Source organism: Euwallacea fornicatus, chromosome 13, assembly GCF_040115645.1.
Source record: "Euwallacea fornicatus isolate EFF26 chromosome 13, ASM4011564v1, whole genome shotgun sequence".
NCBI classification, from domain to species: domain Eukaryota; kingdom Metazoa; phylum Arthropoda; class Insecta; order Coleoptera; family Curculionidae; genus Euwallacea; species Euwallacea fornicatus.
Window position 1 is genome coordinate 4159992 of NC_089553.1, and position 26826 is coordinate 4186817.

The window sequence follows — 26826 nt, forward strand, 5'->3', positions numbered from 1 at the left end:
CCATTTAAGACCTTCTCCAATGTGGTGGCAGCTCGGAAATTCAAAGTTTTCAAAGTTTCTCCGTGCAAACGTTGTCAAACGAATGCATATATGACTTTCTGCCAAAATCATAGTTACCAAACTAAGAGCAAAACGAAATTCTACTCACAACAAGTAAATAAGCGACATTAAATTTAAATACGTATTAATCACTTTTAAACTCACACCGCCAGCTCTAACTCAAACAGTACTGCTATTAATGAATTTGATTTTAAAAACGAGACCCTCTACCCCTCTATTTCGCGCTCCCTCCCCTCCCCCTGTGTCGATATTTCAAAAACCACGAAAGTTTGTATAAAGATAAATATGGTTATACAGGGTGTTATTCAGCAAGTGTCCGACGTTTCACAAGGTGATTTGTCAAGTAGTTTCATCATTGCAAGTCCTTATAAACGTGTGTCCTAGCTCGTTTCGTTTTCAAGGTACCGCGTATCAAAGTTGAAAAAAAAAATCAGATATTCTTTGATATCATTCGGTCTCTTCCAGCTAATTTTAAGAAATTTCGTATCCGGGTGATTTTTGGGATAAGAAATTCAAATCCCTCGACGATTTACTTGTATCTCCAGGAAGGCGTCACAAGCGACCATTTCTATTCGAAAGTGACATGCAGTGTGGCACAAAAAAGTTGTGGTTGTTTAAAAGTGGTCGAATGGAACTAATCCGATCTAAATCGTTGATAAATTTGAATTTATCATCTCAAAAAGACCCCGGATAGGGAATTTCTTAAATTAGCTGGAAAAGATAGAGATGTGTCAAAATTTATTTTTTCAAATTCGATATCCCGTATCTCGAAAACTAAGCGAGTTAAGACGTATATTTATAAGAACTTTTCATTTTAAAACTATTTAAAATATCACACTGTGGAATATCGGACACTTATTCAACAGCATCTTGTGTACGTATATTCAAAGTGACCCGATGTATCTCCCATTAAAATTTTCTATCGATCTACCAAACACCCTGTATAAAGGCTTTATCATCAAATCGTGCCCTCAATTTAGCATTTCATATCATTTTCCGTTCCAGAGAGCACTCTTGCCGACTGGAAAGTCCACCTTTTACCCCAACTTTTTTGAGGAATTCCATTCGGGTCAGTCGCGTTTTGGACACGTAAAGATTTTATGAACTGTACGAAACAGGTTCCAAGAAAGGCAACAAGTTATTGAGTTTTATCTTATTTTATAAAATAATCACCTACAGAAGTGGGTTCTGATCACCTGTATCATCCACTTCCTATTTCTTTTTATTATTCTATTTCTGGTACTATTCTATTAGCATGTCCACGTCATCCTCTTTACTTTATCTTGGAACATGTATTATAAAATACCCTGCATTGTTGCTGCTCTGCAGCAGCTGTACATTCAGAACATCTTACACTTGCGCACAGGTGATTTTACGGAGTATTTTTATCTCGATTTTTACTCATTTCTGATTGCTCTCGCAGTATTTTATCTCTGTGCCATTCATCATCTTCTGTCCATCGCACCTCTTGGTGGTACCTCCGTTCAATGCCCACCGCTTGATCTTATAAATTGCAGAATGTCCATCATCCTGCCATCAAATCGTTACAGATTGAAGCCGGTCATTATTTGACAACTTTGACATTTCCATGCTTCGGTTTCGTTGTTTCCATGAAAATTGAAAAACTTGTTTCCGCATTAGAGCTTTTGTGCGGTTCCATGCTGATTTTGTAATCGTTTTCAAGTTGTCTGTGAAACGATGTTGGGATTTTGCCAAAAGGCAGAAAGAATGGCATGCGTATTGACTATTAAAGTCGGTGCTGTCAGTGCTGTTTACGCCAGAAGATTAAGATTTTTACCATAAAAATATTTTCGATACACTTCACCTCGAAAGCGAAGCATTATCAAGTCTATGTTTATACAAACTTATCGTTTTAAAATCACTCAAAGAATCAAAAAATTATTGATTTGTAAAAAAAATGTTTGCAGTTAGACCAAAATCTCTTATAAATTCCCATGATATTCATTCTGCGTCCCGCTCGTGTCATCACCCTAAACTTGATCCAGAGTCTCGCGCGAAGAGATGTCCGCCAATTCCAGATTACGTCCCCCCTGTAACTATTTCTTAATAAATTGATGTTCAGATTGAGTGCAGACAATAGAATGAATTGCTTTAAATTGCCGTGTTTAAATGGCAGAAACGTCTGGTTATTGTATTACTTGGATATTTTTAGCACTGGAACAGAAGCCCGACAATGGGAAAAGCTCTCTGTAAGCGAAAGAAAGAACTGAACCTCTTCCGAGGTCTAAAATGTAAATCCTTTGATGGCTGAAGAATGTACGTGTGCAAATGCAAATGAATTCATTTGGCCTTTAACCATGACACGACAATTTCCGCCTCTTCACCGCTACTGCTTGTTTATTTGCAATGAGTTTTAATGTTTTTACTTTTTGTGGCTCCATGCTGACACTTTTGTGAGTTTTTGTTGCAGTTTTGTTCCCAGCCAGTGAAGACAGTTTGAGAACCACCGGAATCGCTTATTACATAGTTGTGTATACGACAAATTAATTTATGAAGCCAATTTAGTTAATTAACGTTATCGAGGGTGCGTCCGCTATTAACGGACTTCAGTGGAGTTCGATTATGGAGGTCGTATGATTGTACCTTTCTTGCTATCTCACATCTGACACCATAAATAAATACAAAAATTTACTAATTATAAAATTGCAACACCTAGAGTTATGCATCAGATTCGATCAAAATTGGTATACGTAGTTAGTTGCAGCAGCGGAATATCAGATTTTAGATATAACGCCGTGCGTTACATACAGGAACTGTTAGAAACAATAACCGTACTGCGTGATACACGTTTATTACGCTAAAATTTCTGATAACTCATAAATACATAAATAAACATGGCTGAAAATTTAATCGGTTTTTGCCTTCCCATATACCAACATGCACACCAAAAATTATTTAAATAAAACCATTTTTACGAGGTGTTCTCTTTTCTGTGTCACGCAGCATATATCGAATACTCAATATATCGGAAACATGCTTTTTCAGGAAAACAATGTACGACCTTGCACCATTTGTTGCTCGTATATCTATGGCATATGTATGACGTCACAATGTTAATGTGTTCTTTTGGCCTCTACACTCGCATAACCCCCCCTCCCCCCCTCCAGAATACGCAAGGGATATGATTGAAAGAAGAGTTACTATGTTGGAGAATCCAAGACGTACTTTGGCAGAGTAACGAAATGCAACCAAATTGGATAGGATACACTATTTCAAGAGGAAATCGACTATTTGCTCAGAAGTGTGCACAGACAAGTTTCTGAGGGCGCAACTTTACAAGGTGGCTATGCACATTGTTCGAATTTTAAAGACTTTCTGGATTTCAGTTCACTCCCAAGTTACATAATTTACTTCGTACGGTATTGTCAATATTTTACATAGTGCTTAGGTGTTGCAATTTTCATGATAAGTAATATACTTTTTCGTTCAATTCTCTAAATTCATTCTCTTGTTATCAGTTGGTCTATGTGTAGTGCGCCCGCAAAAATGTTCACATGTATGTTCTCATAACATTTTTCTGGTAATAAAAGGGAGTCTAGACTGCTTTTTATAATGGCAAAATTGATTGCTTATACATATTTCTTACATTTGACAAATAATACCATGCCGGACTACTCGAGAACACAAATTCAGATTTCAGTAACGAATAGCCCAATGGTGTTTATTTAGTCGAGCGGAAATACCAGAATATTAGGGTTTTTCTTTTGGTTTTTCCGGCTATTTCCACCCAAAATATTTCAGAGTTAAAACGGATTATAGAATAATCTTATATTTTATGAGATATATCCAGGGCGGGTCAGTCAGGACGCATAACCCCCGACGAAATTTATAGAATTTATGCGATTATCTCCATGAAAATTCCTGGAACAATTGTATTCTTATATCCAGCATTCCATATGATATCTGGCAGATAACCGGTTACTTCAGTATCTGCAGATCGCTAGGTGTAACATATTGCGTTGGTGATATATGATCGCGAAACTGTGCCAAAAAGTATTCTTTGTAGTCAAATTAGACGAAAATATCTTTCTCATTCGTACTTTTTATTCAATTTTTATAAATTGGGATTTAATTATTCAACATACACTACTGTAAATAATGTTTTAATGACTAGTGGTTACTTCAATCATTCAATCACTACATTTCCCATATTCAAGTCAGGAAAATCGTATTGTTATATGTCTACCGAGGTGAAAAGCTTTTATGTAAATTTTTTAAAAACATTTCCTGGTACTCTAAGAAATTTTTGCAGCAGAACCTAGTGACGTACTTCAATTTTGCATATGTTTTGAATAAGAAAAAGACCAAAACTAAACAATTTTTCGTGTAGTACTTCATTTATATTGGGCGTTTCAGGTTTTAAAACTCGAATTTTAAGTACGTCCTCAATGTTCGAAAATAGTCGTAGTTTTTATACTGATAAACTCTACAGGGTGTTTCGTTAATGATGATACAGGGGTCGCTTTAAAAATTCTGAGATATCACTGATTTAGAGTAGACTTGACAACGCGACAATAAGGAAAATATTTTTAAAGTGATTTTTTGGTCCTTTCTCTCACTAAAATTTTTCTTTAGAGCTTCCTCCACTTGCAGTTTCTGAGATATCGCCATTTCACATCCTTTACGAGGATCCCTGTATAGGCCCTGAGAACAGTATCAAAAGGTTGTTACCCATGAAAAAAATTTTGAAAATTTTGTGACCATAGCACCATTATTAGTTTTTCTCTATAGACTCTGGAAATAGGAGCTTAATGTCAAAAAAGTCAAAATTCGTCATTCTCTATGATCTATACTTCGTGTGTCCTTGTGCTGCAAGCTGTTAAAATTTGGCTATACATAACGAACACACACACTAAGTGATTTGCTTAAGTCTGGCTCGATGCAGTCATTTTTAAATGACAGTTCTATGCGGAAATACGTCACTTTCTGCACTTGCGCGAGTTGTTTTAAATTTTGTCACCATTGATAAAAGTGGTCTCTATTTTTCAGTTGTGGGGCAAGCGTATACTGCTAATGTCATGGACGAAAGTGTTCTAAAGGGCAATACAGCCATCCTAAAATGTCACATCCCAAGTTTTGTTTCTGACTATGTCTTCGTGGTGTCATGGTTGCAGGACAATGGCCACGAGATTTTGATGGCGAACGATGATGGTCATTACGGTGCGTCAGGTGACCTACCGTAACATAGTTAAAATTTCGAGTTAATTTTTCGTAGTTCCTCCCCCTTTTGAATCCCTCAAAAACGCAACTTGTGTGGAAATACAGAAGTGTGGTACTAACAGACGTTCTCACGTTATAAACGGGTATCGCATTCCTAAATCCCAGCTCGACACCAACAGATGCTCTAAGATTGCGACTTGATTTATTTAAGTTGCATACTTCTAATAGATTTAACGGATGTGACATATTAATGCGTTTAAGAGGGGCAATGTCAGACTTATAACTAAGCTGGCACATCCTTCACGGCTTGCAAATACTCCAGGATTGTATAGACCGTTAATGGGATTTAAAATGCCTTGAATATTTAAACCGTTTATTTCTATGTTTAAATTCAAACATCTATAAATAAGGATCTGCGCTTATTGTGTTAGATACGGGATCATCGGTGAGATCACCACCTCATCAATCTAAGGTCATCTGAGTCACCATTAATCTAAGATTGATGTTGAGTCGGATGTCTCATTTCGACGACCTCAAAGCTGATTCTGAAAATTTGTAAATCAAGCTCAACGAAATGCGAGAAGTTATGTCGACATCAACCAACGATGATGTAGATTTTGATTCTGACGTCTGATTGTGATGACGAGAAAGTTGATTCTGAAAATTGAAAAGTAACATTGAATGTGAAAATTTCACAATGTTATCTGAACCGAAGGCATGAAAGAAAATGACTTTTTGAGAATAATAAAATCTATCGACTGATTTCTGAGATACCTATATAAAAAACTGAAATTGTTTAAAAATGAAAAATTGACGTATACGTTTTTCTGTTCAATTGATAAATCTGTTGGCCGATTCGGCCTCCCAAAGACGGTCAAACTAAAAGAAAAAGCTCGACATTAAAGGAATGAGTTGAATTGAGACGGATTGAAGCCTCAAGTCCAGATAGTGCCTCAAATTTCACTCCCAATTTTAAAATAAACTTACGTTTTTGACCCTTTTTTTTAACCTTCAATTCTTGGATTAAAATGAAAACCTGTAGGAGGTAGGTGGCTAAAATCCTCATACTGTGCCCAAATTTTGCCATTTTCACATGTAAACTGATTAGGTCGCGAGAAAGGTATTCAGTAAAGCTCGTACAATTATGATTGCTTCTTACTGAATTTTTTAAACAGAAACTTTTTATCAGCAGCTAGGTCATAATTGGGAATTAGCTAAATGGTTCGTTTTGTGATAAAGTGAAATTACGTTCTGACGAGTGTCTTATCATATGCACAATAAACCTGTCGTTAAACGGCACAACGATTGTAATCTAACTGGAGGTGTTTGCCCGTGTCTGTGTATAAATATTACAATACACGTAAACTATAGTTTTCATATTGTAAAATGCCTGTTCGGCACATCATAAGATTTGTAGCAATATACAGTGTGTCCCAGCGAAAAGTGTTCACCCTGAATGTCTTTCCGGTTGTTTGTTTTAAAAAAAGCTAAAACACGTCAACCTCGATAGGGAGGGGGACGTGATTTGGTGAAAATGTTGTTTTTGAAATGTCATTCTTCTATCTGTGAAAACTACCCCCTTGAACTTTTTTCACTTAGAAGAGAGGTCGTGTTATAGCTCGTTTGAAAAGTCGTTTTTTTCCTCTACATGGTAAAACTTTTATTTTATTTCTATTTTTATACTTCGGTCTTTACAAATTAAACAAAAACCAAATAATTGTTTTCAAGCATTTTTACTTATATCTCATTTATTTTATCGTAAGAAGTGTTGAAAGTGACTCCGATTGACTTCCATGTCCATGAGCAGCTCAAAATGTTGTCCGGCATTATTTAATACTTCTGGACCTGGCCTCTTCGCCTGTTAGGGCACCTAACTTCTCGAGGGGATCATGTTTTGTGTCATAAAGTTTAGTTTCAAATGCGCTCCTAAGAAAAAATCCAGGGAAATAAAGTCGGAGGTTCTCGCGGGCCACTTCACTGGAACTCTATCTTCCAGGGAACTCTTCATCTAGATATTGTTGGATAGCAGCAGTGTAGTGTGGAGGCGTTCCATTTTGTTGAAAAACCTCATTGCTGTTCTAAGAGGTGGGGATCTTGTTCAAGTATTTTAGTTAACCTGGAGATATATGGCGTCTGGTAGAAGTTGTAGATAGTTTTCTCCATTTAAATTTCCAGGAATGAAAAATTATCCAACAATATGATCGTTCAAAATCCAAATTTTGAGGTCGTTGTGTAGGGGTCTCCCGCTTCGTTCCAGTAGTGGCAGTTGCGTTTGTTAACTTCATCATTTAAATAGAACGAAGATTCATCAGAACATGTATTATACAACAAATGTCTGAATGTAACTTGTTATTAAAGGATTCGTAGAATTCTAATGCTCAGTAGAAGTCATCCTTCATAAATTCCTGTGCCAGTTTCATGGCAGGAATGGAATTTTACTTTTTTTTAAAGTCTATGATCAGTATTGTTTGAAACGCCAGTTTCCTCAACAATACCATGTCAGACGTTCGTTTTTCCATTTGATCATGTTCCAGAAGCTCGATTTGGACTCATCACCTCTTCTTGGGGCGGTCAACTTCCTGTTTTTTGTTCATTTCATGTGTTGAATTTAATTAGCAGGTGAGATACATAAAGGTGGCATACCATCTTTCCAGGATGATCTAAATTGAAAACACGTGCTCCTGCTATTGCAGAATCACTGTTTTTGTAATGCAAACTCGATTTTCTCTTATAACGTATAAACAATTTTAATCACATTAAAAATTGGACGAATTGCCTGTCCTGGTGCGAGTACGGAAAGCTCAGGAGATATATAAATATATATATAATGTTCCTCCAAAAAAATGATGATTTATGAATTTTAAATATGTATTAGAAATGTCCTTGTTATTGATACAGTTGCGACGTAGAGACGTTTTGAGAGTAACTGTATATTTTCAGCATTTATTACAATCGCATTCATGGTCACAACCGAATGATTTAGTTTTTATTCCATTTCTGCAAGACAGAGGTACATAAAATGAAAAATGAAAGCTTGACGATGTAGAAAATAAAATTACCTTTCAAACGAGGCATAACGCGCCCCTCTTCCAATTTGAAAATTTCAAAGGGTTAATTTCCAGGGATAGAGGGATGATATTTTAAAAACAACTTTTTCACCAAATGGCGTCCTCCATATCAAAGTTGACGTCTTTTATCATTTTTTCTTTTTAACAAAACAGACAATATATTCGGGGCACACGCTTTTTCCTGGGGCGCCCTGTATTTACTTTCAAACCGCTTGCCGAGTGTAATTCACATAGAATATATTATGAAAACTGGTACTGGATTTAAACTAAACTACTTGTGCCAAAAAGTCTCATGCTATCGGGTTTCAAAGAAAAGGTTTTGGACATCTGGAACTCCTGTTACATCCCTGACGCCTCATATCTTCCCCTCGTCAAACTCTTGTAGAGATCAAATAACAGAGTGTTCGGTTCAGTGTATTTTTTTTTTTTTTTTTTAGTGTTTTCCAGTTTAATGAAGCATTTTTTTTTTTGAGAACTGAACATTCTGTTCCATAAAGAAGTATTCGCTATTTGAATGTATAGAGCTGGAATTTAATGTCGTGGAGATAAGCTCTAGCAGAAAATGAATATTCAAAAAGGGAATATTTTTTAAACTTAACTGGAATGGGAGGCCATTGGAGATTTCTTTTAACGTTTTATTAGCTGCAATAATTTCAACGATCAATAGCCGCCTAGTCAGGTTACCTTTAATCAGGCAATTAGAATAAAGCTTTCGTGATTGTCTAATTCCATAAACGTCTGTCCAGTTTATTTCCTGACAATAAATTATTAATGTTACTTTAGCATTCGTATCACGATCATAATTATCCAGAATTTGAACTCTGAAAATTGCCAACACCCAGCATAATTTAGTCATCATGTCATGGGTTACATCCGTGAATTGGGCTTTGATTGGGCGTGAATCTCCGTAAACATTTTCACATTTTTCCCCGTTCATGTCTGCATGTTATTTTACCTGTTTATGGCGTAACACCTCACGAAAGCTTAAAACGAATTCGTATTATTACACAGATTGGTAAACGACGCCCAGAGTCACCTTCAGCACGCACTGAAACGCGACTTTAGCGCCTTTGCCATTACAATAATCCGTACTAATGACCCTTTGTATCCCCAATAGATAGCAAATACTTAGTTCTTCCTTCTGGAGAACTGCATATCCGAGATGTCGGCCCTGAGGATGGTTACAAGTCTTACCAGTGCAGAACGAAACACCGGCTTACCGGCGAAACCAGGCTTAGTGCAACTAAGGGGAGGCTGGTCATCACTGGTAAGTGACCAGATTGGCTTATATTGCGCCGAAAGTTGCAGAATTTGAATTGGGACTCAGTCATTCATTTTTGAAGATACGCAAGTGGTGTTGTATGATATTTGCGCGTAGAGTTGTGCAACTTTTGGCTACTTCTGAGTTTTTGGTTTTAAATGTGCCATTCAATTACCCTCCAGTTTTTTTTTACTTGCCATTTTATCTTTTTGATGCGCAGAGCGTTCGCGTTTATTAAAAAAAAAACTCATACAAACATTTGTCCGTTTTCCCTTGGACTTTGAAATACAGAGTGTTTTCTAACCACTTTTCAAATTTTAAGCACTGACCTTTTAAAAACCCGAAGAGGACTTGCACCACATGTCATCTAGATATAGATAAAATATACATATCATGACGGGTTTGGGTTGCATGAGATGCTCCGAATGAGTGCTCCTCTTGTTTGGAGAATATTCTACGAGCATCTGCCTTATCCGTATCATGTACAACGAGTGCGGGCCTTAAATCCACTTGATAATCAAGCCCGTTTGGATTTTTGCAACTGATTTCTGCACAATGACGATGACGATTTTCGTTTTCTTGTCAACAAACTTTTTGGCCATGAAGCCGGGTTCACACGAAATGGAGTTGTCGATTTTTGCAATGCGCATATTCGGGCCGAGGAAAATTCCCACGATTTAATGGAATCTGGACAGCAGACACGTTTTTCAGTAAACACTTGGATGGGTATTGTGGAGGACGGGTTTCTAGGTCCTGTCATTTTACGAAACGGAGGAAGAGGCACAGTTTACCGAAATTTATTCCTGAACACGATGGGTGATCTTTTGGACGACACTGCTTTAGAACTAAAGGCAACAAATGTGGTTCCAGCATGATGATACTCCAGCACGTCCTTCGATTGCCGTTGTGGAGCATTTACACCAAACTATTCCACGTAGATGGATAGGCAGGGACGAACCTTTGTTATGGCCCGCGAGAGCGCCTGATTTGAACCCTCTAGGTTTCTTTTTTCGAGGGTACTTAAAAACATTAATCTATGGCATTCCGGTAGACAGAGCTCCAAGGGACTACTGCTATGAATTAATAAAAAAATGCCAGCAAATTCGAGCCGATGAGGAGGTTTTGGAAAGAGTTCGAATATTGCTAAGACACAGATGGCGTGGTTGCTTCAAAATGGAAGGAGAGCGCTTTGAGCATCTTATGTAACTCTTTTTTTGTTTTTTTTGGAAAGTTCTTTTGTTTGTGAATAATAAATGAGTAATAAACGATTGCAAATAAATGTTTCAAAAAAGAATGACCTTCCGTATATAGAAAAGCGCTGTTTTGCGGACCCGTGTCTACTAAGGCTTTTTTGTTTATTTTGGTTTGCACTATTACCTCTCTGAATATTTTCACTTTTTTCAACACCCTGTATATTTACGAAATAATGCGGTCAAAAGTCAGGCTACGCCTGATAAGGATAAATTAATTCATTAAGCTTGGATACTCAGTATTTCAAAGAAAAAATGGAAAAATTGACATTTCCACGGATATAAGTGAGTGACTTCAAGAATTTTTAGAACAATGCGCAAGTGATCAATTTAGAAAAACGAACTGGCAGTGGCATATTTAGAATCCGTTGTAAAAAAAGCATTCGTAAACAACATTACTGGATATCTCACATTAAAAAAATATTGTTTTGCTGCGGTTTATCAGTCCCATTCATTCGTGCAGTTTTAATGGACCCTGAGGACTGAAAAATGACTAATGACGAGGCGGCTAACAGTTCAATGAATGAATTTTTAAATTATGATTCAACGCTGGTTTGAATATTCCCGATCTTATTTGGTTCTCAACAATAGTAAACTTTAATTATCTGCACATTTTAATTTTTGAGAGATGAATAGGAGTTTACGAATGCTTTATTTGCCCATGTTAATAGGCCTCTTATTTATGGATAAACAACAGCGTGCGGTAGCTACTTATGCTCAACAACTTTCCCACAGAATCAGCTGATGCATTACAATATCGTTGTGTATTTTCTAAACGAACAAGTGTACAGGAATTTAATCATCACTGATTTGAATTTTAATGTCTATTTGTATTTAACCCAAAGGAAAACCGTTAAATTGTTTGCACAACTTACGGCAACAATTATTGGGCTGTTGAACTTGGGAGATAAACATTTGACTTTGTGTTAAAAACTCCCGTTTCCTTTGTTGTAGCTGCCGCATTGGAACTCCCTGTATTTGCTCGTTTTCAAATTATTTTTCAATTTCAGCATAAATGCAACAATGCGGGCAAATAACGCGGATAGTTTCTGAGCTGAGTTTATCACGTGGTGCTTTTCGGCTACGAAGAAAATGTTCTTCAATTATTCAAAGAAATGCCCTAAAAGCATCATGCAAAGACCCCTATCTCTAAATGTTAGAAATGGGAGTCTTAGGTTATGCGCAGCTGTGGTAATCCATTTCTCAATGCATTACCAAAGTTGTATTTTTTTTCGAATTTACCTGAATGTTGGGATAGGGTACCCTTGCTTCACTCGGGCACATTAGTCAAAAAATTCACAGAATATTGTGAAATATGCTCAGGGCTTTTCCTACCTTCCACCTGGTCCTCGATCCTAAATTCCAATACTTGATACTCTTCGATTCGCTTTTGTTGTTGGAAATGACTGGGTACCCTCGCCCATGCGTCTGTTTTTGGGCTCCGTCGCGCCATTTTGTCAAGGTAAGTCCATTGGTGAACTTTCTTCTAGAACCAGTGGGAACTGTGGGTCCGAGATTTCCATTGGAAACCAGAAAAGATTATATCTATTCCGAAAACGTTTCGCTTAATCTACTGTGTCCCGCTCAAGGGTTTCCAGTTGTGAAAACAAGGTATATTATATTAATTAGTTGCAAATTGATACGTTAGTTCCGCAATTCATCCCCAAATTTGGTTTCTCCACTGCCGTTTCACCCCTACGGAATTGAGCTTACGGAATACTTTAGAGAATTTTATAGTGTACAAACTAATGTTCTGGAATTTAGAACCTGTAGCCAGCGTCCTTCCTAAATTCCCCACCATGGATAACTCCAGAAGTTTTAATGGGTATCAGGATCAGAGCATCACCCTTCTATGCCCTGCTCAAGCATTTCCTGCACCAACATACAGGTAATTTACATTCTTATGTGATTTCACCACTGTTATCAGTAGTAGCCACGAAAACGAGCTAATTTTATATAGAGCCTGTTGCAAGCGTTCTTCCAAAATTCTCCACTCTAGCCGATTCAATGAGCTTTAAAGGGCATCAAGGTGAAAGCATCACCCTTCTATGTCCAGCCCAAGCATTTCCTGCCCCAACTTACAGGTAAATTGCAACTTTTTCATATAATTTATACGGTCATTTTGGCACCTAGAACCGGTGGGCAGTGTTGCACCTAAAATTACCAAATCACCTCCCATTGATGCTTATGAGATAGGACGAAATGTTCCCCTGTTATGTCCAGGGCAAGCATATCCTAGCCCCGTCTATAGGTAGGTTAAATTTCAATGAGGCAAGGGTACTTTGAGACCAAAAAAAACAACAAGTTGTTGACCCAAGCTGTGTTGTGTTTGCCCATAGAACCCATTGGAACTGTTATCCCAAAGCTGACCTCTGGAGACTCCAGCCGTGACTTATCGAGCAAAGAATTAGAGGTTTTGACATTGCAGTGTCCAATGCAAGCGTTCCCAGTCCCAAAATTCAGGTAAACTAGTCATGGTTTTTATTTCCCTTTCTCTCGTCAGAACCAATGGGAAGTGTTGGTCCCAGACTCTCAGCTGGCACCTCAAAGATACAAACCATAGACTGTTCGATTGGAGTCAATGCTACTTTGCTGTGTCCCGCCCAGTCTTACCCTGTCCCCAATTACAGGTATATAGAAAAATCCTAAAGATTCATTAGATAACTCAAGCGTGTCCTGTCCCAATAATCAGGTTTTCGTTGCATAATTTAAGCTCTGTTCACTCTTCCAGAGCCCATTAGTAGCACTCTTCCTAAAGTCTCCTCGAAATCCAAGTATGATGTGATTGATTATATAAAAGGTTCCATGGTTTCTTTACTATGCCCAGCACAAGGATTTCCGGCTCCTAACTTCAGGTAAATTCCCCAAAATTGCCCTCAGCTTCAACTAGATTTTTCTTGCTCAGAACCTGTGGGAACTAGAGCTCCAAAGCTGCTCTCAAATGCGAAAACCGTCTGGTTCGAATGTGCTCTAAATGAGAGTGTAGCCTTGTTGTGTCAAGGCCAAGGGTTTCCCACACCAAAATTCAGGTAATTTTTTCATTTTATAATTACTCTATTGCAACTAGAACCAGTCAGTTCTCGAGCACCGACCCTGTCTTCTGACGTTCGCAGCATTACTATTCAAAAACACCAAACTCAAGGAATTACATTGCTGTGCCAAGCACAAGGGTTCCCAACTCCTTCGTTCAGGTAATTACGTAGCACACCTTACGAATCCTACTTTTCCTGCAGAACCTGTAGGAACTCGCGCCCCTAAATTGACCCAAGCAGACTCAAAATTTAAGGTAGTCGAACGAGAAGCTAATCTGGATGTTCCAGTTTTGTGCCAGGCCCAAGGGTTCCCAGTACCATCGTTCAGGTACTCAGATGTTTGTATTCCTAATCGTTGATCTCATGTTTAATGTAGAACCAGTGGGTACCAGAGCTCCCAAGCTGACCCAAGTTGACTCTAAGTTGAAATCCGTGGAACGCCAGTCTGGGTTTGATATTCCAGTTTTGTGCCAAGCCCAAGGTTTTCCCGTACCCTCGTTTAGGTCAGTTCGAACATTAGATGTGAGAAAGGTCACCCTTTAAAGCCCTTCATTCAGGTCTTTCATTACTTGCTGTTGGCTTTGACCTCAAGGAAATTAACAAGCTAGTCGATTCTTGTCCAATCTTTGTATGTAAACTAGCAGTTAAAGTTGACAGCATGATGGCAATTTGGCCCGTAAGTCACAAAATTCATTTATTTCTTTAAAATAGAGCCTGTAGGTCTGAAAGCTCCAACCTTCTCAAATGACATAAAAATGCTTGGATATGATCGAGGAGAATGGCAGAGTTTCGCTATGCTTTGCCCAGCTCAAGCATTGCCCCTCCCATCATTCAGGTACCTCTCGTTCCTTTTTATCATTAAAATTTGTGTTTTCTTTCTTGTGTTGAATGTAGAGCCTGTAGGATCACGGGCACCTTCCTTTTCCACTGAATCAAAGATATTTACAATGGACCGCCCTTTGGGAATAAATTTCGCCTTTTTGTGTCCTGCGCAAGGGTTCCCTAGACCGAGCTTTAAGTAAGTGTGAGGAGTTGATCCTTGAATTTTTCCTTTTAGAACCGGTAGGGTCCCGGGCTCCTTCATTTTCCACCGAATCGGAAGTTTTCACCATGCGAAGGCCCTTAGGCACAAATTTAGCCCTGCTCTGCCCCGCCCAGGGATTTCCCAGCCCAGTTTTCAAGTAAGACACGAGCCTCACGTGCTTCACAAGGGTACCCGTCGGTTTTCCTATTCAGATTGGGCTTTCATTTGAATTCAAACCACTCTAAACACCTTTTGATACTGCGGACAATTCTTTTGAGGGAAAAATTTAAATTTTCAATTGATAATTGTTGGTAATTTCCTCTCCTCCAGCTAATATCGCATAATTTTACGTTAAGCAGTGCCGAAAAATATGAAATTAGTTTGATGCGTTCGCAAATTACTGAGAATATTGCATGGGAATAGAAGAAGTGACTCGTTTAACAATTATTTTATTAAATTCTGTAACAACGTTGTCAAATGCTCAAACTGAAGCATGTTTTTGGCGAGGCAGCAGCGGTGTTTCTCTTGAAATTCGCTCAAAATTTTATTAAAAAATTCCGTTCAAACGTGGCTGCGTTCTTGTATTATTGTCGGAGGTTCCGTTTTTCAAGTTTTCTATACATTTAAAAGTTATTTGATAAATGGTATATTTCAAATAGTCCCAAAGGAAAATGTCAAGAAGGACAAACCTGAATATATTGCTGGTCATTGTATGATAAGTCGCCTGCAATCCCTTCACTGAACTGATTGACTTAAGACTAATGGCAATAAAAGCGGTCTCCGCGAAAGAAAAAATACCTTTAGACTACCTAGAGCAATATCATATATTCAATATATCATAGACTCAGAATAGAGCAACGAAGCTATAACACTAAAAACCTTTATTTGCTGCAATATGGCAAGTTTGTTCATAATTCAACAAAAATAATGTTCCTTTTTAGTGCATTGATACGCCATTTTCTCTATAAATTACGAATGTATTTGCTAGTTTCACATTTTCCAATATTGCTGAATGGGAAATTTTGTGCCCTTTGCAAAAATGTATTATTAAGTAGGACGAGCTGAAGGGCCAATTTAAGTGATAAATTCTTTTGAATGTCTCAAACTTCCGCCTTCAAAGCTAAATGGACTGTTATTGGGTGGTTCGTTTTGGAATGAAAGATTTGTAGAAAATTAACAGTTATGGTTTGCAATGCAGAACCCGTGGGTTCCCGCGCCCCAGCCTTCTCTACCGAATCCCAAATATTCTCCATGAAGTTGCGCTACCCTTCAAGAGACAATATTGCCTTGCAATGTCCTGCCCAAGGATTCCCTAGGCCGAGCTTTAGGTAGGAAAGCAAGGGTATTCCAGTTTCCCGGTATACAGGGTTTGTTCTAAGTACGGTCCGTACTTTCAGAACTTGATTTCTTACAGTATTTAAGGCAAAAAAAGTCCCTACGCGCATGTGGCCGTAAACGCTTAGATTCCGAGATACTGAGTGTCTAAATATGGAAAAAATGTATAATTAATTGAAATAAATTTGGAGCAGTTGATTTTGGATTTTTGAAATTTTACAGTTATTGTACGTTAGTAAAGATTTAAATTTTTAGTATAAAATCAATTTTTTTTCTGCCGCCAGAGGCGTAGTTAGGCAGGAGTCAGTCGATGATTTCGTCATAAAATGTAGAGCACCGATGGATTTTTTGCCTAATACTAACTCATTCTCAAAGAGAAAGTTATTTGTTTAATTCAGCTGCAACGAAAATGAGGGATATGGTATGGTGGAGTACGGTGGGATATGGTGGAAGTATGGTATCCATTAATAGTTGTTCTTATTCGCGTTTTCAAAACCGTGATTGTCGGCATTTTTCCAGCCATAAGTTGTGTATCAAATGCATGCATTAAGTAAAAAATAAAATTCGAAAATGAATAACTTTACCAACGCTGAAATTACTTAGATGCATTGCATCTAGGGCTTAGCAAATTATGAAAGAGTGAGACAATCAGTGATGAGGCAACTGGAATCGTGCGTTTAATCAGAAAATCGCCATTTTCTACGTGTAATTTTGTGTTGAAACTAATTATTTCTATGATTTTTGTTTGTAGTTGCCGACAATTTTTTTAGAAATAGGTTAGAAATGGGCAAAAAAATCATGAGACCTTTTTGGTAGTAAAACGTTAGGGCAGTCTAGAAATAATAAATACGTTAATAAATTCATTAGCGTTCTACAGTTTATGGCGAAAACGTTGACAGGTTCGTGTTTAACTACGCCACTGGCGGCAGGTAAAATGAACTTTATACCAAAAATGCAGCTTTTTCCCAACGTACAATAACTGAAAAATTTCAAGAGCTTAGCATTGAATATTCAAAATTTCTTAAACATTTTTCTCCTCATTCTCAATACTCTGTCGGGGAATCTAAGCGTTTCCGGCGCATGGTAATAGGGACTTTCCTTTAAATACCATAAGAAATTGTGTCCTAAATTTATGGCCAGTGTTAGGAAACACCCTGTATATAGTAATTGTTTGCGACTGTGTGCTCTAGAGCCTGTAGGGTCGAGAAGACCTGCATTGTCATCAGAATCGGATATATCCAGCCTTAAAAGGCCGTCAGACACTAATATTGCTATCCTTTGCCCAGCTCAAGGTTTTCCTAAGCCCTCATACAAGTAAGTTTGACCTTTAAGGTTAATTTTGCCTGAGTGTATTAGGATCCCTGTCCTAAAGAGAATGGTAGTTGGTTTATACTGATTCGTTTTGTAACGCATTTAGAGCCTGTGGGATCGAGAGCGCCTTCTTTCTCTTTCGAGGCTCAAATCTTGATAATAAAGCGCCCTATTGCTTCAACATTTGCTTTGCTGTGTCCGGCACAGGCATTTCCTAAACCAAGTTTCAAGTAAGTATTCGTGGTGTGCTAGTGGGTAAGTTTCCTATACTTATTCCGTTGCGATAAGGCCCCATTTTTCCCATTTGATTGGGAATTGATAGGTTCCAAAGCACCAGCTTTGCCACAAAATTTCAAAGTTTTATTAAAGTATTTGGTGAGGAAGTTGGGAAAAGCTTCGCTTTGCTGCTTAAGATTCGCCTACGCCATTTTCGAGTTCTATCATTTAAGCATTTGCCTTACTGTACCCGGCACGAGTACTTTCGAAGTCAAGTTTCAAATGAGCGCTCATAGTACTTCAGTGAGCAAGTTTCCGATTCTTCTTCGGTTATGACGGCCCCTCATTTTTTATGTTCGATTCATTTCATAATTTTATAACGATTGAGAATAGTGCTTGCGCGGCAAGGGTATTCCTGTGGTTTAGTTGCATGTTGGTAGACGTTGACAGCGAGTTAATTTCAGAACCAACTGGGAAAATTGCCCCTAAAGTTCCTGGACAAAAATATGATGGCGGCAAGATTTACCTTTGTCCTTTTAATCAGACTTTGGTGCTGACTTGCGATGTAGTGGGGTATCCAGTGCCAAGTTTTAGGTAGGTTTTTTCATTCGATTTCTCACCTGGATCCAAATCTCTACCCGAGCCAACATTCAGGGACCTGTGTACCCAATTTAGTAAGTTTTTGGATTTATTAGAACCAACAAATAATGTTGCTCCTAAGAAAGTTGGTGCCGAATTTGGTGGATGGAGAGTATCGACTGTGCAATCCAACAGAACTGCCTGGTTAACTTGCCAAGTCAGTGGTTTTCCAGTGCCCCGATTTTTGTAAGTTCGGCTTTTCGAGTTTTGGTGCAAGGGTACCCGGTCTCAAAACGTAGGTTTCGGGGTTGAAACACCCTGAGCGAGTGGCCGTGGTGCGGTCAGCCGTCCAGTTGACCGAATGCAATAAAAATATGTTGAGTTACGGGGAAACCTCACTTCTATTCGGACTATCATGTGGCTGATAGTGTGAGTAGAAATGAAGTTTTCTCGTAAGTTGCGAAGATAATCTCAGAAGTACCCGACGTAACACTTGAAGAAAGCAAATTTTTGGAAAATATTACATTATTTCTCAATATTATCTCCCTTGAGAATGACACACTTTTGCCAGCGATGGTCTATGGCGTCTATGTCCTGTTTATAATACGAAGTTTCTAATGTTTGAAAATAGGCATCAACCTCGGACTTCACCTCTTCATTACATACAGGAGCGATTTTCTCAAGTTGGGAAATACAAAAAAATCCAATGGGGTTAAATCTGGCGAATCGGGTGGGTCTGGAAAAAGTTCGAAACGAAATTGATTAATTTTGGCCATTACGATGACGGAAGTGTGCCCTGTTGCCCTGCCTTGATAAAACAAAATTCTGTTTTTGGCCAAATACGGTCGCTTTTTCCTCATTTCCTCGCCCAAACGTTGCAATAAATTTGTACAATATTCCCCGTTTATTGTTTTTCCTTTAGGGAGATGGTCAAAAAACATAATTCCAGATTAACTGGACACACCAGATTTCTCCAGAGTAGGATCTAACTCCGCTTGGAGGTTGGACGGACTAAGACCTTTCAAATGAAAGTATTGAATTACGTATCGCTGACCATGTTCACAAAATCTCTAAAAGCGTTCAGTGAAAACGGTTCCAAAAGAAACCCAAATCAACCTGGGCACCTTGAAACCTCAGAAATCGGCTTTTTAAGGTTAGGTCTTTGTAATATAAACAAATTTTTAACAAAAAAATCGCCATCTACATCTCAGGTCGAGTACCTTTGGAGCTCTCCCCGCAACATACATTTTTATTGCGTCCGGTCAATGGGACGGCTGGCCCCATCGCGGGTACCCCGCTTCGGGCGTGTGCGTGCCCCAACTTTCAAATTTGCGGACTTTTGCAGAACCAACTAGTAATGTAAGCCCCAAAAAAGATTTGGCCAAGTTCGAGGGATGGCAAGTGCTACATGTGCGTCAGAGTGGTGTTGCATGGCTCACATGCCAGGTGACAGGATTTCCTGTTCCGCGATATTTGTAAGTTTAAATGGAAACGAATTAGTTCGGGTTAGTTCTTTTAAATTCGAAACTGATGTTGTCGGCCTTTTGAGAAACGGGAATATTACGGTCTGTTGCCTGAAGACTATTGCTGAGACTACAACATGTGGCTTTTCCGAAGAAATTGCTTATAAGTGATACGAGTTCAACTTCAGCCAGTTATTACGCGAACTGATGAAATAAGTTTTCTCGAACTGCGCCGTCTGTATCTATTTGCTACGATTTAGGTAGACAAAAGTTGCATTATTATTATATTTTTTAATTGAAAAAAATTACTTTTTTTGGTGTTATTAAATTTTCCTTTTGTTGCTTGAATTTTTTAATTACGGGCCTGATGTCCTTTGGACAAATTTTGTAAGGATAAAATCGCCGACTGAAGGAAAATAGTTTAAAAATTGAGATACAAAATATATCATTAATAATCGATTTTTTTATATACGTTAAGCACACCTGTTGCTAATGGTCATTTTTGCAGAATTTTTTCGCTCTCCCTTATGACAAATTCGAAACATCCACGGGATTCAAAAATACCTAGACCTTTGCCCCTTTCCTTAATTAGAACCCATTTTTGGCCGAGCCTAGCTTTGAGACCGCAAAAGAACGCTCAATCCCAACATTAATCGCGTATATTCATCCACTCCGCCTAAATTCTGCGATGAAAATTCATAGAACCCACGAATAACGTTCCTCCAAAGAAAGATGGTGAAAAATTCGAAGGGTGGAAAGTAACCTTGGTACCCAAAAACACTGTTGCCTGGCTTACCTGCCAAGTCACTGGATACCCAGTCCCGAGATATATGTAAGTTTTCCTTTTCTTAGGGCGTTATTGTAAATCAACTTTCCTCTGGCACAATTTTTTCTGTTAATTTTATTTTTCCAATTTGTGGGAAATGTTGTTAAACGTCTTTTCGTTAACCATGAAAAAGAAAATTCGAGTTGCTCAGTAGAAATCCCATTGGTAAGTAAGGACTTACTCAGCCATCATTGTCATGTTGTAGTTGATTTAGGATGATCATTTGCGTTTGGATTGCCAATTTTGGGGTCTCACCAATAAAAACTTAATCATTTTTCAATACGTTCATAACATCATCTCACATTATTAAAATTATACCAACACTCATACTGATACATTAAACTTCAAAGCGCCTTTAATAATATGTTGGTTCTTTGCAGAACCAACCAATAATCTACCTCCAAAAATCGTCGGTGAACCAATTCCATGGAGAATAGCCACATTTCCATTGCATGCAGATGGAGTGATTCTCTGCCCCGTTGTTGGTTATCCAAACCCTGTATTTAAGTAAGTTTTAGATCACTTTCCATTAATGCTTTCGGCTTATTTTTGTTTATGAGAAATGCTTGCCTTTTGTGCCCGTTTTGCGCATTTTTAACCATGCGTTAGTTCCCAACATTCAGGTTAGTTTTTTTACATTCATTGAGTGACCAATTGTTTCTTAGAACCCACAAATAACGTTGCCCCAAAATCAACTGATAAGAAGTATGTAGGGGGGCTTTTCCAGGAAAGCCCTTCAGGGAAAGATCTTATTATAACGTGCGATGTATCAGCTTATCCCGTTCCCAAATTCAGGTAAAATTCATTTTCGAAAACTAAATTATTTCGTGTTCCGATATAGAGCCCACGAATAATGTTGTTCCTAAGTCTTCAGTGAGCAAATATGGCAACGTGTTTCAGAAAGGGGATTATGGGAAGGATATTTTTATTTCCTGTGATGTTTCGGGTTATCCAGTTCCAAAATTCAGGTAAGATCACTTTCATATGTGATATACTGGATCTGAGCTGAAATGTACCACTTCGATCTTGGAACTCCATTTCTCCATCCCCGTACAATTGAAAGATTTTCTTCTGTTTCTGGACCTCATAGACCATCAAGTTCCAAAAACCTATCCGTTGCCCCACAGATACTTCAATTGTAATCGCAATAAGGAGTTGTGGTTAAGAAATATATTAAAGTAACTTAGCCACGTGCGTTTCTCCTAATAGGACGTCATCAGGGCGTAACACTCGACAGCCACATTAGTACTGATCAAATCCGTGTTGGTGAAATTACTGTCTGGCGGCAAAGTAAACTGAATATAATAAGGCATCACTACATCAGTACTGTCTAAACGGATGTCGGTACTGTCAAGTGTCTCTACTAACGCGGATTGGTAAAAATACCACCTAGTACCAGAGTGTCCTGCTCAGTGCTGCTTACTGATCTGATGACGACTTACTAGGTGGCACACTTTTGAGTTATTTTAATAAAATCGTTGAAGCTATGACTAGACTTTATGCCTAAGCTTCTTGGGTTGAATAGCGTTAAAGGTGAAGCATCGAGCCCTATTCCAGTCGGTTTTTGCTATTGCATAAAAATCCCTTGAAATAGAACCAACCAATAACGTACCCCCAAAGACATCAGGTCGCAAAATTGAAGGGAGCATTGTCCTGGAAATGGCATCCCAGAAAGACATTGTTATTGCTTGTGATGTTTCCGCTTATCCAGTACCCAAGTTCAGGTAAGTAGGATTTGTTTTTACGCATGTTAGACTGTATTACCTACGACGTTGAAGGTAAGTATTTGTCCTTCGAATTAATTCCTCTTCGTTGTGTGGTGCCACGCTTTGAAGCAAGCTGATGCGCTGTTGTGAGGAGTTTGAGCAAGTAAAGAGGGCAAAATTGTTCTTATAATACCACTGGGTCGCTTGGTCTTAGTCTTAGCTCCAAAACGATCTAAATTACGGATAAAGCTCTGGGTGAAATCGAGGATAAACTTTTGGTTGAAATAAAGGATAAAGCTCTGGGTGAAATCAAGGACAAAGCTCTGGGCAAGATGTCCGGCAGTGGGTTTATGTCGCGTCCAAGCACTCCCCGTACCAAAGTTTGGGTAGAATCGCGTTTGTAGGGAAGCAGGATGCGAAAGGGAGGACGGGGGGCGGACAACGTACCCATTGCATCAGGAAATTTTTCAGTCAGTCAATATAACGATCGTGATTGGTTCTTATTTCTATTTTTTTCTAGCAAAAAAAATCATTAAACGAAGTTATATTGACTAATTGCGAATTCACAATGAAGGCTTACCATTAAAAAACTTTTCCATTGTTCCAGATGGTACAAGTTCATAGAGGGTACCTCGAGAAAACAAGCGGTGACCCTCAATGATCGAGTTAAGCAAGTTGCAGGCACTTTGATCATTCGCGAGGCCAAAGTAGATGATTCGGGGAAGTACCTGTGCGTTGTCAACAACTCAGTGGGCGGAGAGAGTGTCGAGACTGTTCTAACAGTCACCGCCCCCCTGAAGGCCTCCATTGAGCCTAAAGTCCAGACCATCGATTTTGGGAGGCCCGCAGTGTTCACTTGCAAATTTGAAGGTAAAAAAATTCCTCCTTTAAACGGTACTTTTCTTATTTTTTGGTGGCATGTAGGCAATCCGATAAAGACCGTGTCGTGGATGAAAGATGGGAGCAAAATCGACCACACAGACGCCATTTTACGCATCGAAGCGGTTCGCAAAGAAGACAAGGGAATGTACCAGTGTTTCATCCGCAATGACCAAGAAAGCGCCGAAGCAACTGCCGAATTGAAACTTGGAGGACGTTTTGAACCTCCTCAGATTCGACACGCCTTCAACGAGGACACAGTCCAACCAGGCAATTCAGTCTTCCTTAAATGTATCGCCAGTGGAAACCCGACTCCTGAAATCACTTGGGAATTGTACGGGAGAAAATTGTCTAACAGTGATCGCTATCAAATCGGACAGTACGTTACAGTGAACGGTGATATAGTGTCGCATTTGAATATCACAGCAATTCACACGAATGATGGAGGATTGTACCGCTGCAATGCAAACTCGAAAGTTGGCAGTGCAAATCACGCAGCAAGAATTAACGTTTATGGGTTGCCGTTTGTGAGATCGATGGAGAAGCAGGCCATTGTTGCCGGGGGTACTTTGATTGTCCATTGTCCATTTGCAGGGCACCCGGTTGATACAGTCGTTTGGGAACGAGGTAAGTCTCGGTTTTTCCAGAAATTTCCCGAGGAATTTTCATCTCTAATGCCTTTCGAAAATTAAAAATTTTTTAATTTCTCAGAGTTCTTCTATTATGACTTGTAACTCTGATATTTTTGCTTATTAGAAGGAGTGTCCTAAACGATAATTTCATGTCCGGGAAAGGAATGGCTTATGTATCTAATTGCGGAATTATTTGGTTTATCTAAGACACATTACCCTGTCTTGGCAAGTGCTGTAAATCACTTCCCCTTTCAGATGGTCGATTGCTACCCATCAATAGAAAACAGAAGGTGTTCCCCAATGGAACTTTGATCATCGAGAATGTGGAACGGGCATCTGACCAGGCAACTTACGTTTGCGTAGCCAAAAATTCTCAAGGATATAGCGCTAGAGGGTCCCTAGAAGTTCAAGTCATGGGTGAGTAAATGTTTATTTCAGTTCCGTTTCCAGGGTGCTGTCGAGCTTCTCTCAAAAATGGTACTTCAAAATCGAGAATTTAATTATCTTCAAGATATTTTAGTTAGCGATTTACGTGCTTAATAAACGAATTACAGCCATATGCCCACAGAGGGTATTCATTTTTCGTACTCGTTGAGGAATTGATTGTTAAAATGATATTTGCGGCGCGCGCACCTGCAGATTTAGACTGCCCGGCGGTAAGTCGCAGTTGCCACTTTCATGCTTGAAATATACAGTGTGTCTGATAATTAGGTGGCAACCCTTGAACGGCGCGATAGGCATGCAAAAATAGTATCAAATTGGTAAATAAACATATGTTCAGAAGCGCTCTCTGACGGAGGTATGGTCCTTTGAGGGGGGCCTCAATGAGCTTATTTTTTACTATTTGACATAAATGTATGAAATTTTGATATTCTCACAATTTTTACAACAAATATCTTGTCGAAGTGGTTTAATCTGCATCAAAGACCGGCCATCGAGAGGGTTTGGCCTACAAAAACAGCCATATTTTTTTAGTGGATGTAAATTTTACATTTTTTGCTGAAAATATGTAAATGTAGTGTTTTTTTTGGCTTAAAAGAGGTTCCCTTGAACAATATCCCCAACTGTCATCATTTTTCAGAAAAACGGTGTTTAGTAAAATATATGTTGAAAACTGAATTTAATGTTCTGCATCAATTTTACATTATTTTCAGTAATATAAAATATTTATGTTAAACAGTTTAGACAGAGTTATTTAGCAAAAACAATTTCACTGGGGCCTCCTTCGAGGGGTCGTGTCTCCATTAAGGGGTTTTTCAGGACACGTTTATTTACCAATTTGATATTACTTTGCAAGTAAACTACGCTGTTCGAGGGTTGGCACCTAATTATGGGAAACCCCGTGTAATGGTAAAACACTTGATCGGAAAGCGTTCATAATTAATACCAGCCTCGACAGCACCCATATTTTCCTTCCAACTTTAGGTTTTATTAAGTTGAGTGTCGCCGATTATGGAACTGACACTGAATTAGCGATGAAAAACCGTATACGGTAGATTTTCGTTGCTAAACTGTCTAGTAGACATGCGAACCCCTTCTTGAAAGAACCATGGTCACACGTTGACCAGCGACGAATCACCTATAATCTCCCATTAATTTGGCTGGCATCTGGGAGAGACTAATATAACATGGAAGATCAGAACCCGGAACACACTAAATTTACTCAAATTAATACTCCGAATACTGTCTGACTCTTAGTCAGAGATGGATGTTTTTACAGTGGCACCTGTAATAAGTCCCTTTCAATTCGATGGGCCTCTGAACGCCGGCGATAGCGCCGTTTTAACCTGTTACGTCCCCAAAGGGGATAAACCCCTGAAAATCAAGTGGTACCATGACCACAGACACGTTTCTCATCATTCCAAGGGGATCGCCACGTCGCCATTTGGAAGTCAAGCCAGTCTCCTTAATATTGTCAGTGTAGAACCTCACCATAAGGGAGATTATACGTGTATAACCACCAATTCGGCTGGAAAATCAAGCTTTACCGCCCACTTGGACGTGAACGGTAGATTTATGTCCTCAGTTTAAGTTTGGTGTTGTTTTCGTTTAAAACCTATCTTTCACCTAGGACTCAGGACCTGATCTCACTAGGTACTATTAGGAGTTGTAGTCCATAGTTTCGTAGCACTTACAACTACCCCCAAACAGGACGTGAAAAGCACATTACTATCTACTTTTGTTAACGCTCAGTGCAAGTAACACTCTCAAGAAGTTTTTTGTTTTTTTTTTCAAATGTTACATTTCACCTTTTCTGACCAGGTGGTAAATACTGGAAAGATTTCTGGAAAGCGTTCGGTCCGTCGCATCTAATGGCGGTTTGTCCATTAAAATCCTTTGGGGTTTCAACGAGAAGCCCATTAAAATCGAAACAAAATTAGTATAGAAAGCTTGAATAAGCGAACCAGTAACATCGATTCTGGTTCTGCGAAGTTCATTCGTATCGGTGAATAGTTGATCTAGTGATTCCACAGCTTTGAACGTTAATGATGAATTACTTGCTGGTGTGTCGAGTTTGCATTGTTCAATCCCTCAATGTCTTTGGTGCCACTGTAGAAGCAGAGTATTTTCAGTTCCTCCACAAATAGCCCATTTCTCATTCGCCGATGAGGTGGTCAACTCCGGCGAGATGGCCAGCACTCAATGCGCTGTGTTCAAGGGCGATTCTCCTCTTAAAATCACGTGGTTCTTCAATGGAAACACAGTGGAAACGTTGCCAGGAGCGTCAGTGGCCGTAATGAATCAGCGCATCAGCATGATAAGCATTGATTCTGTAGATGCAATTCATGCCGGCCAATACTCATGTGTAGCAGAAAATAGTGCAGGAGTGGACAAATATTCTGTGAATTTAAACGTGAATGGTACCCACATGTTTTTTTTTCCGAAATTTTCCTTTAGTTCCTCCACAAATCACCCACTTTACCTTTGGAGAAGAAGTCGTCAATTCCGGAGACATAGCGAGCACTCAGTGTACAGTTATAAAAGGAGATTTGCCCTTGAATG

At 38.9% G+C, this 26826-nt stretch overlaps 1 protein-coding gene across 50 annotated transcripts in view; it reads left to right on the plus strand.

Moving 5' to 3' along the window:
- The window catches only part of Dscam1 (Down syndrome cell adhesion molecule 1), a 105373-nt gene that overhangs the window by 35031 nt on the left and 43516 nt on the right, over window positions 1–26826 (plus strand). For 14 of the 50 annotated variants that reach the window (XM_066289560.1, XM_066289557.1, XM_066289556.1 and 11 more), the window contains 5 exons: window positions 9427–9576; window positions 20483–20612; window positions 22920–23182; window positions 23237–23818; window positions 24079–24240. In XM_066289560.1, the coding sequence (XP_066145657.1) occupies window positions 9427–9576; window positions 20483–20612; window positions 22920–23182; window positions 23237–23818; window positions 24079–24240 (1287 nt within the window). Of the gene's footprint in view, window positions 1–5070; window positions 5242–9426; window positions 9577–12584; window positions 12709–12780; window positions 12905–13159; window positions 13284–13323; window positions 13451–13551; window positions 13676–13887; window positions 14012–14909; window positions 15034–17628; window positions 17753–20482; window positions 20613–22919; window positions 23183–23236; window positions 23819–24078; window positions 24241–25543; window positions 25832–26396; window positions 26685–26826 lie in introns of all 50 variants that reach the window. The other 36 variants (XM_066289590.1, XM_066289589.1, XM_066289600.1 and 33 more) reach the window with 15 other exon arrangements.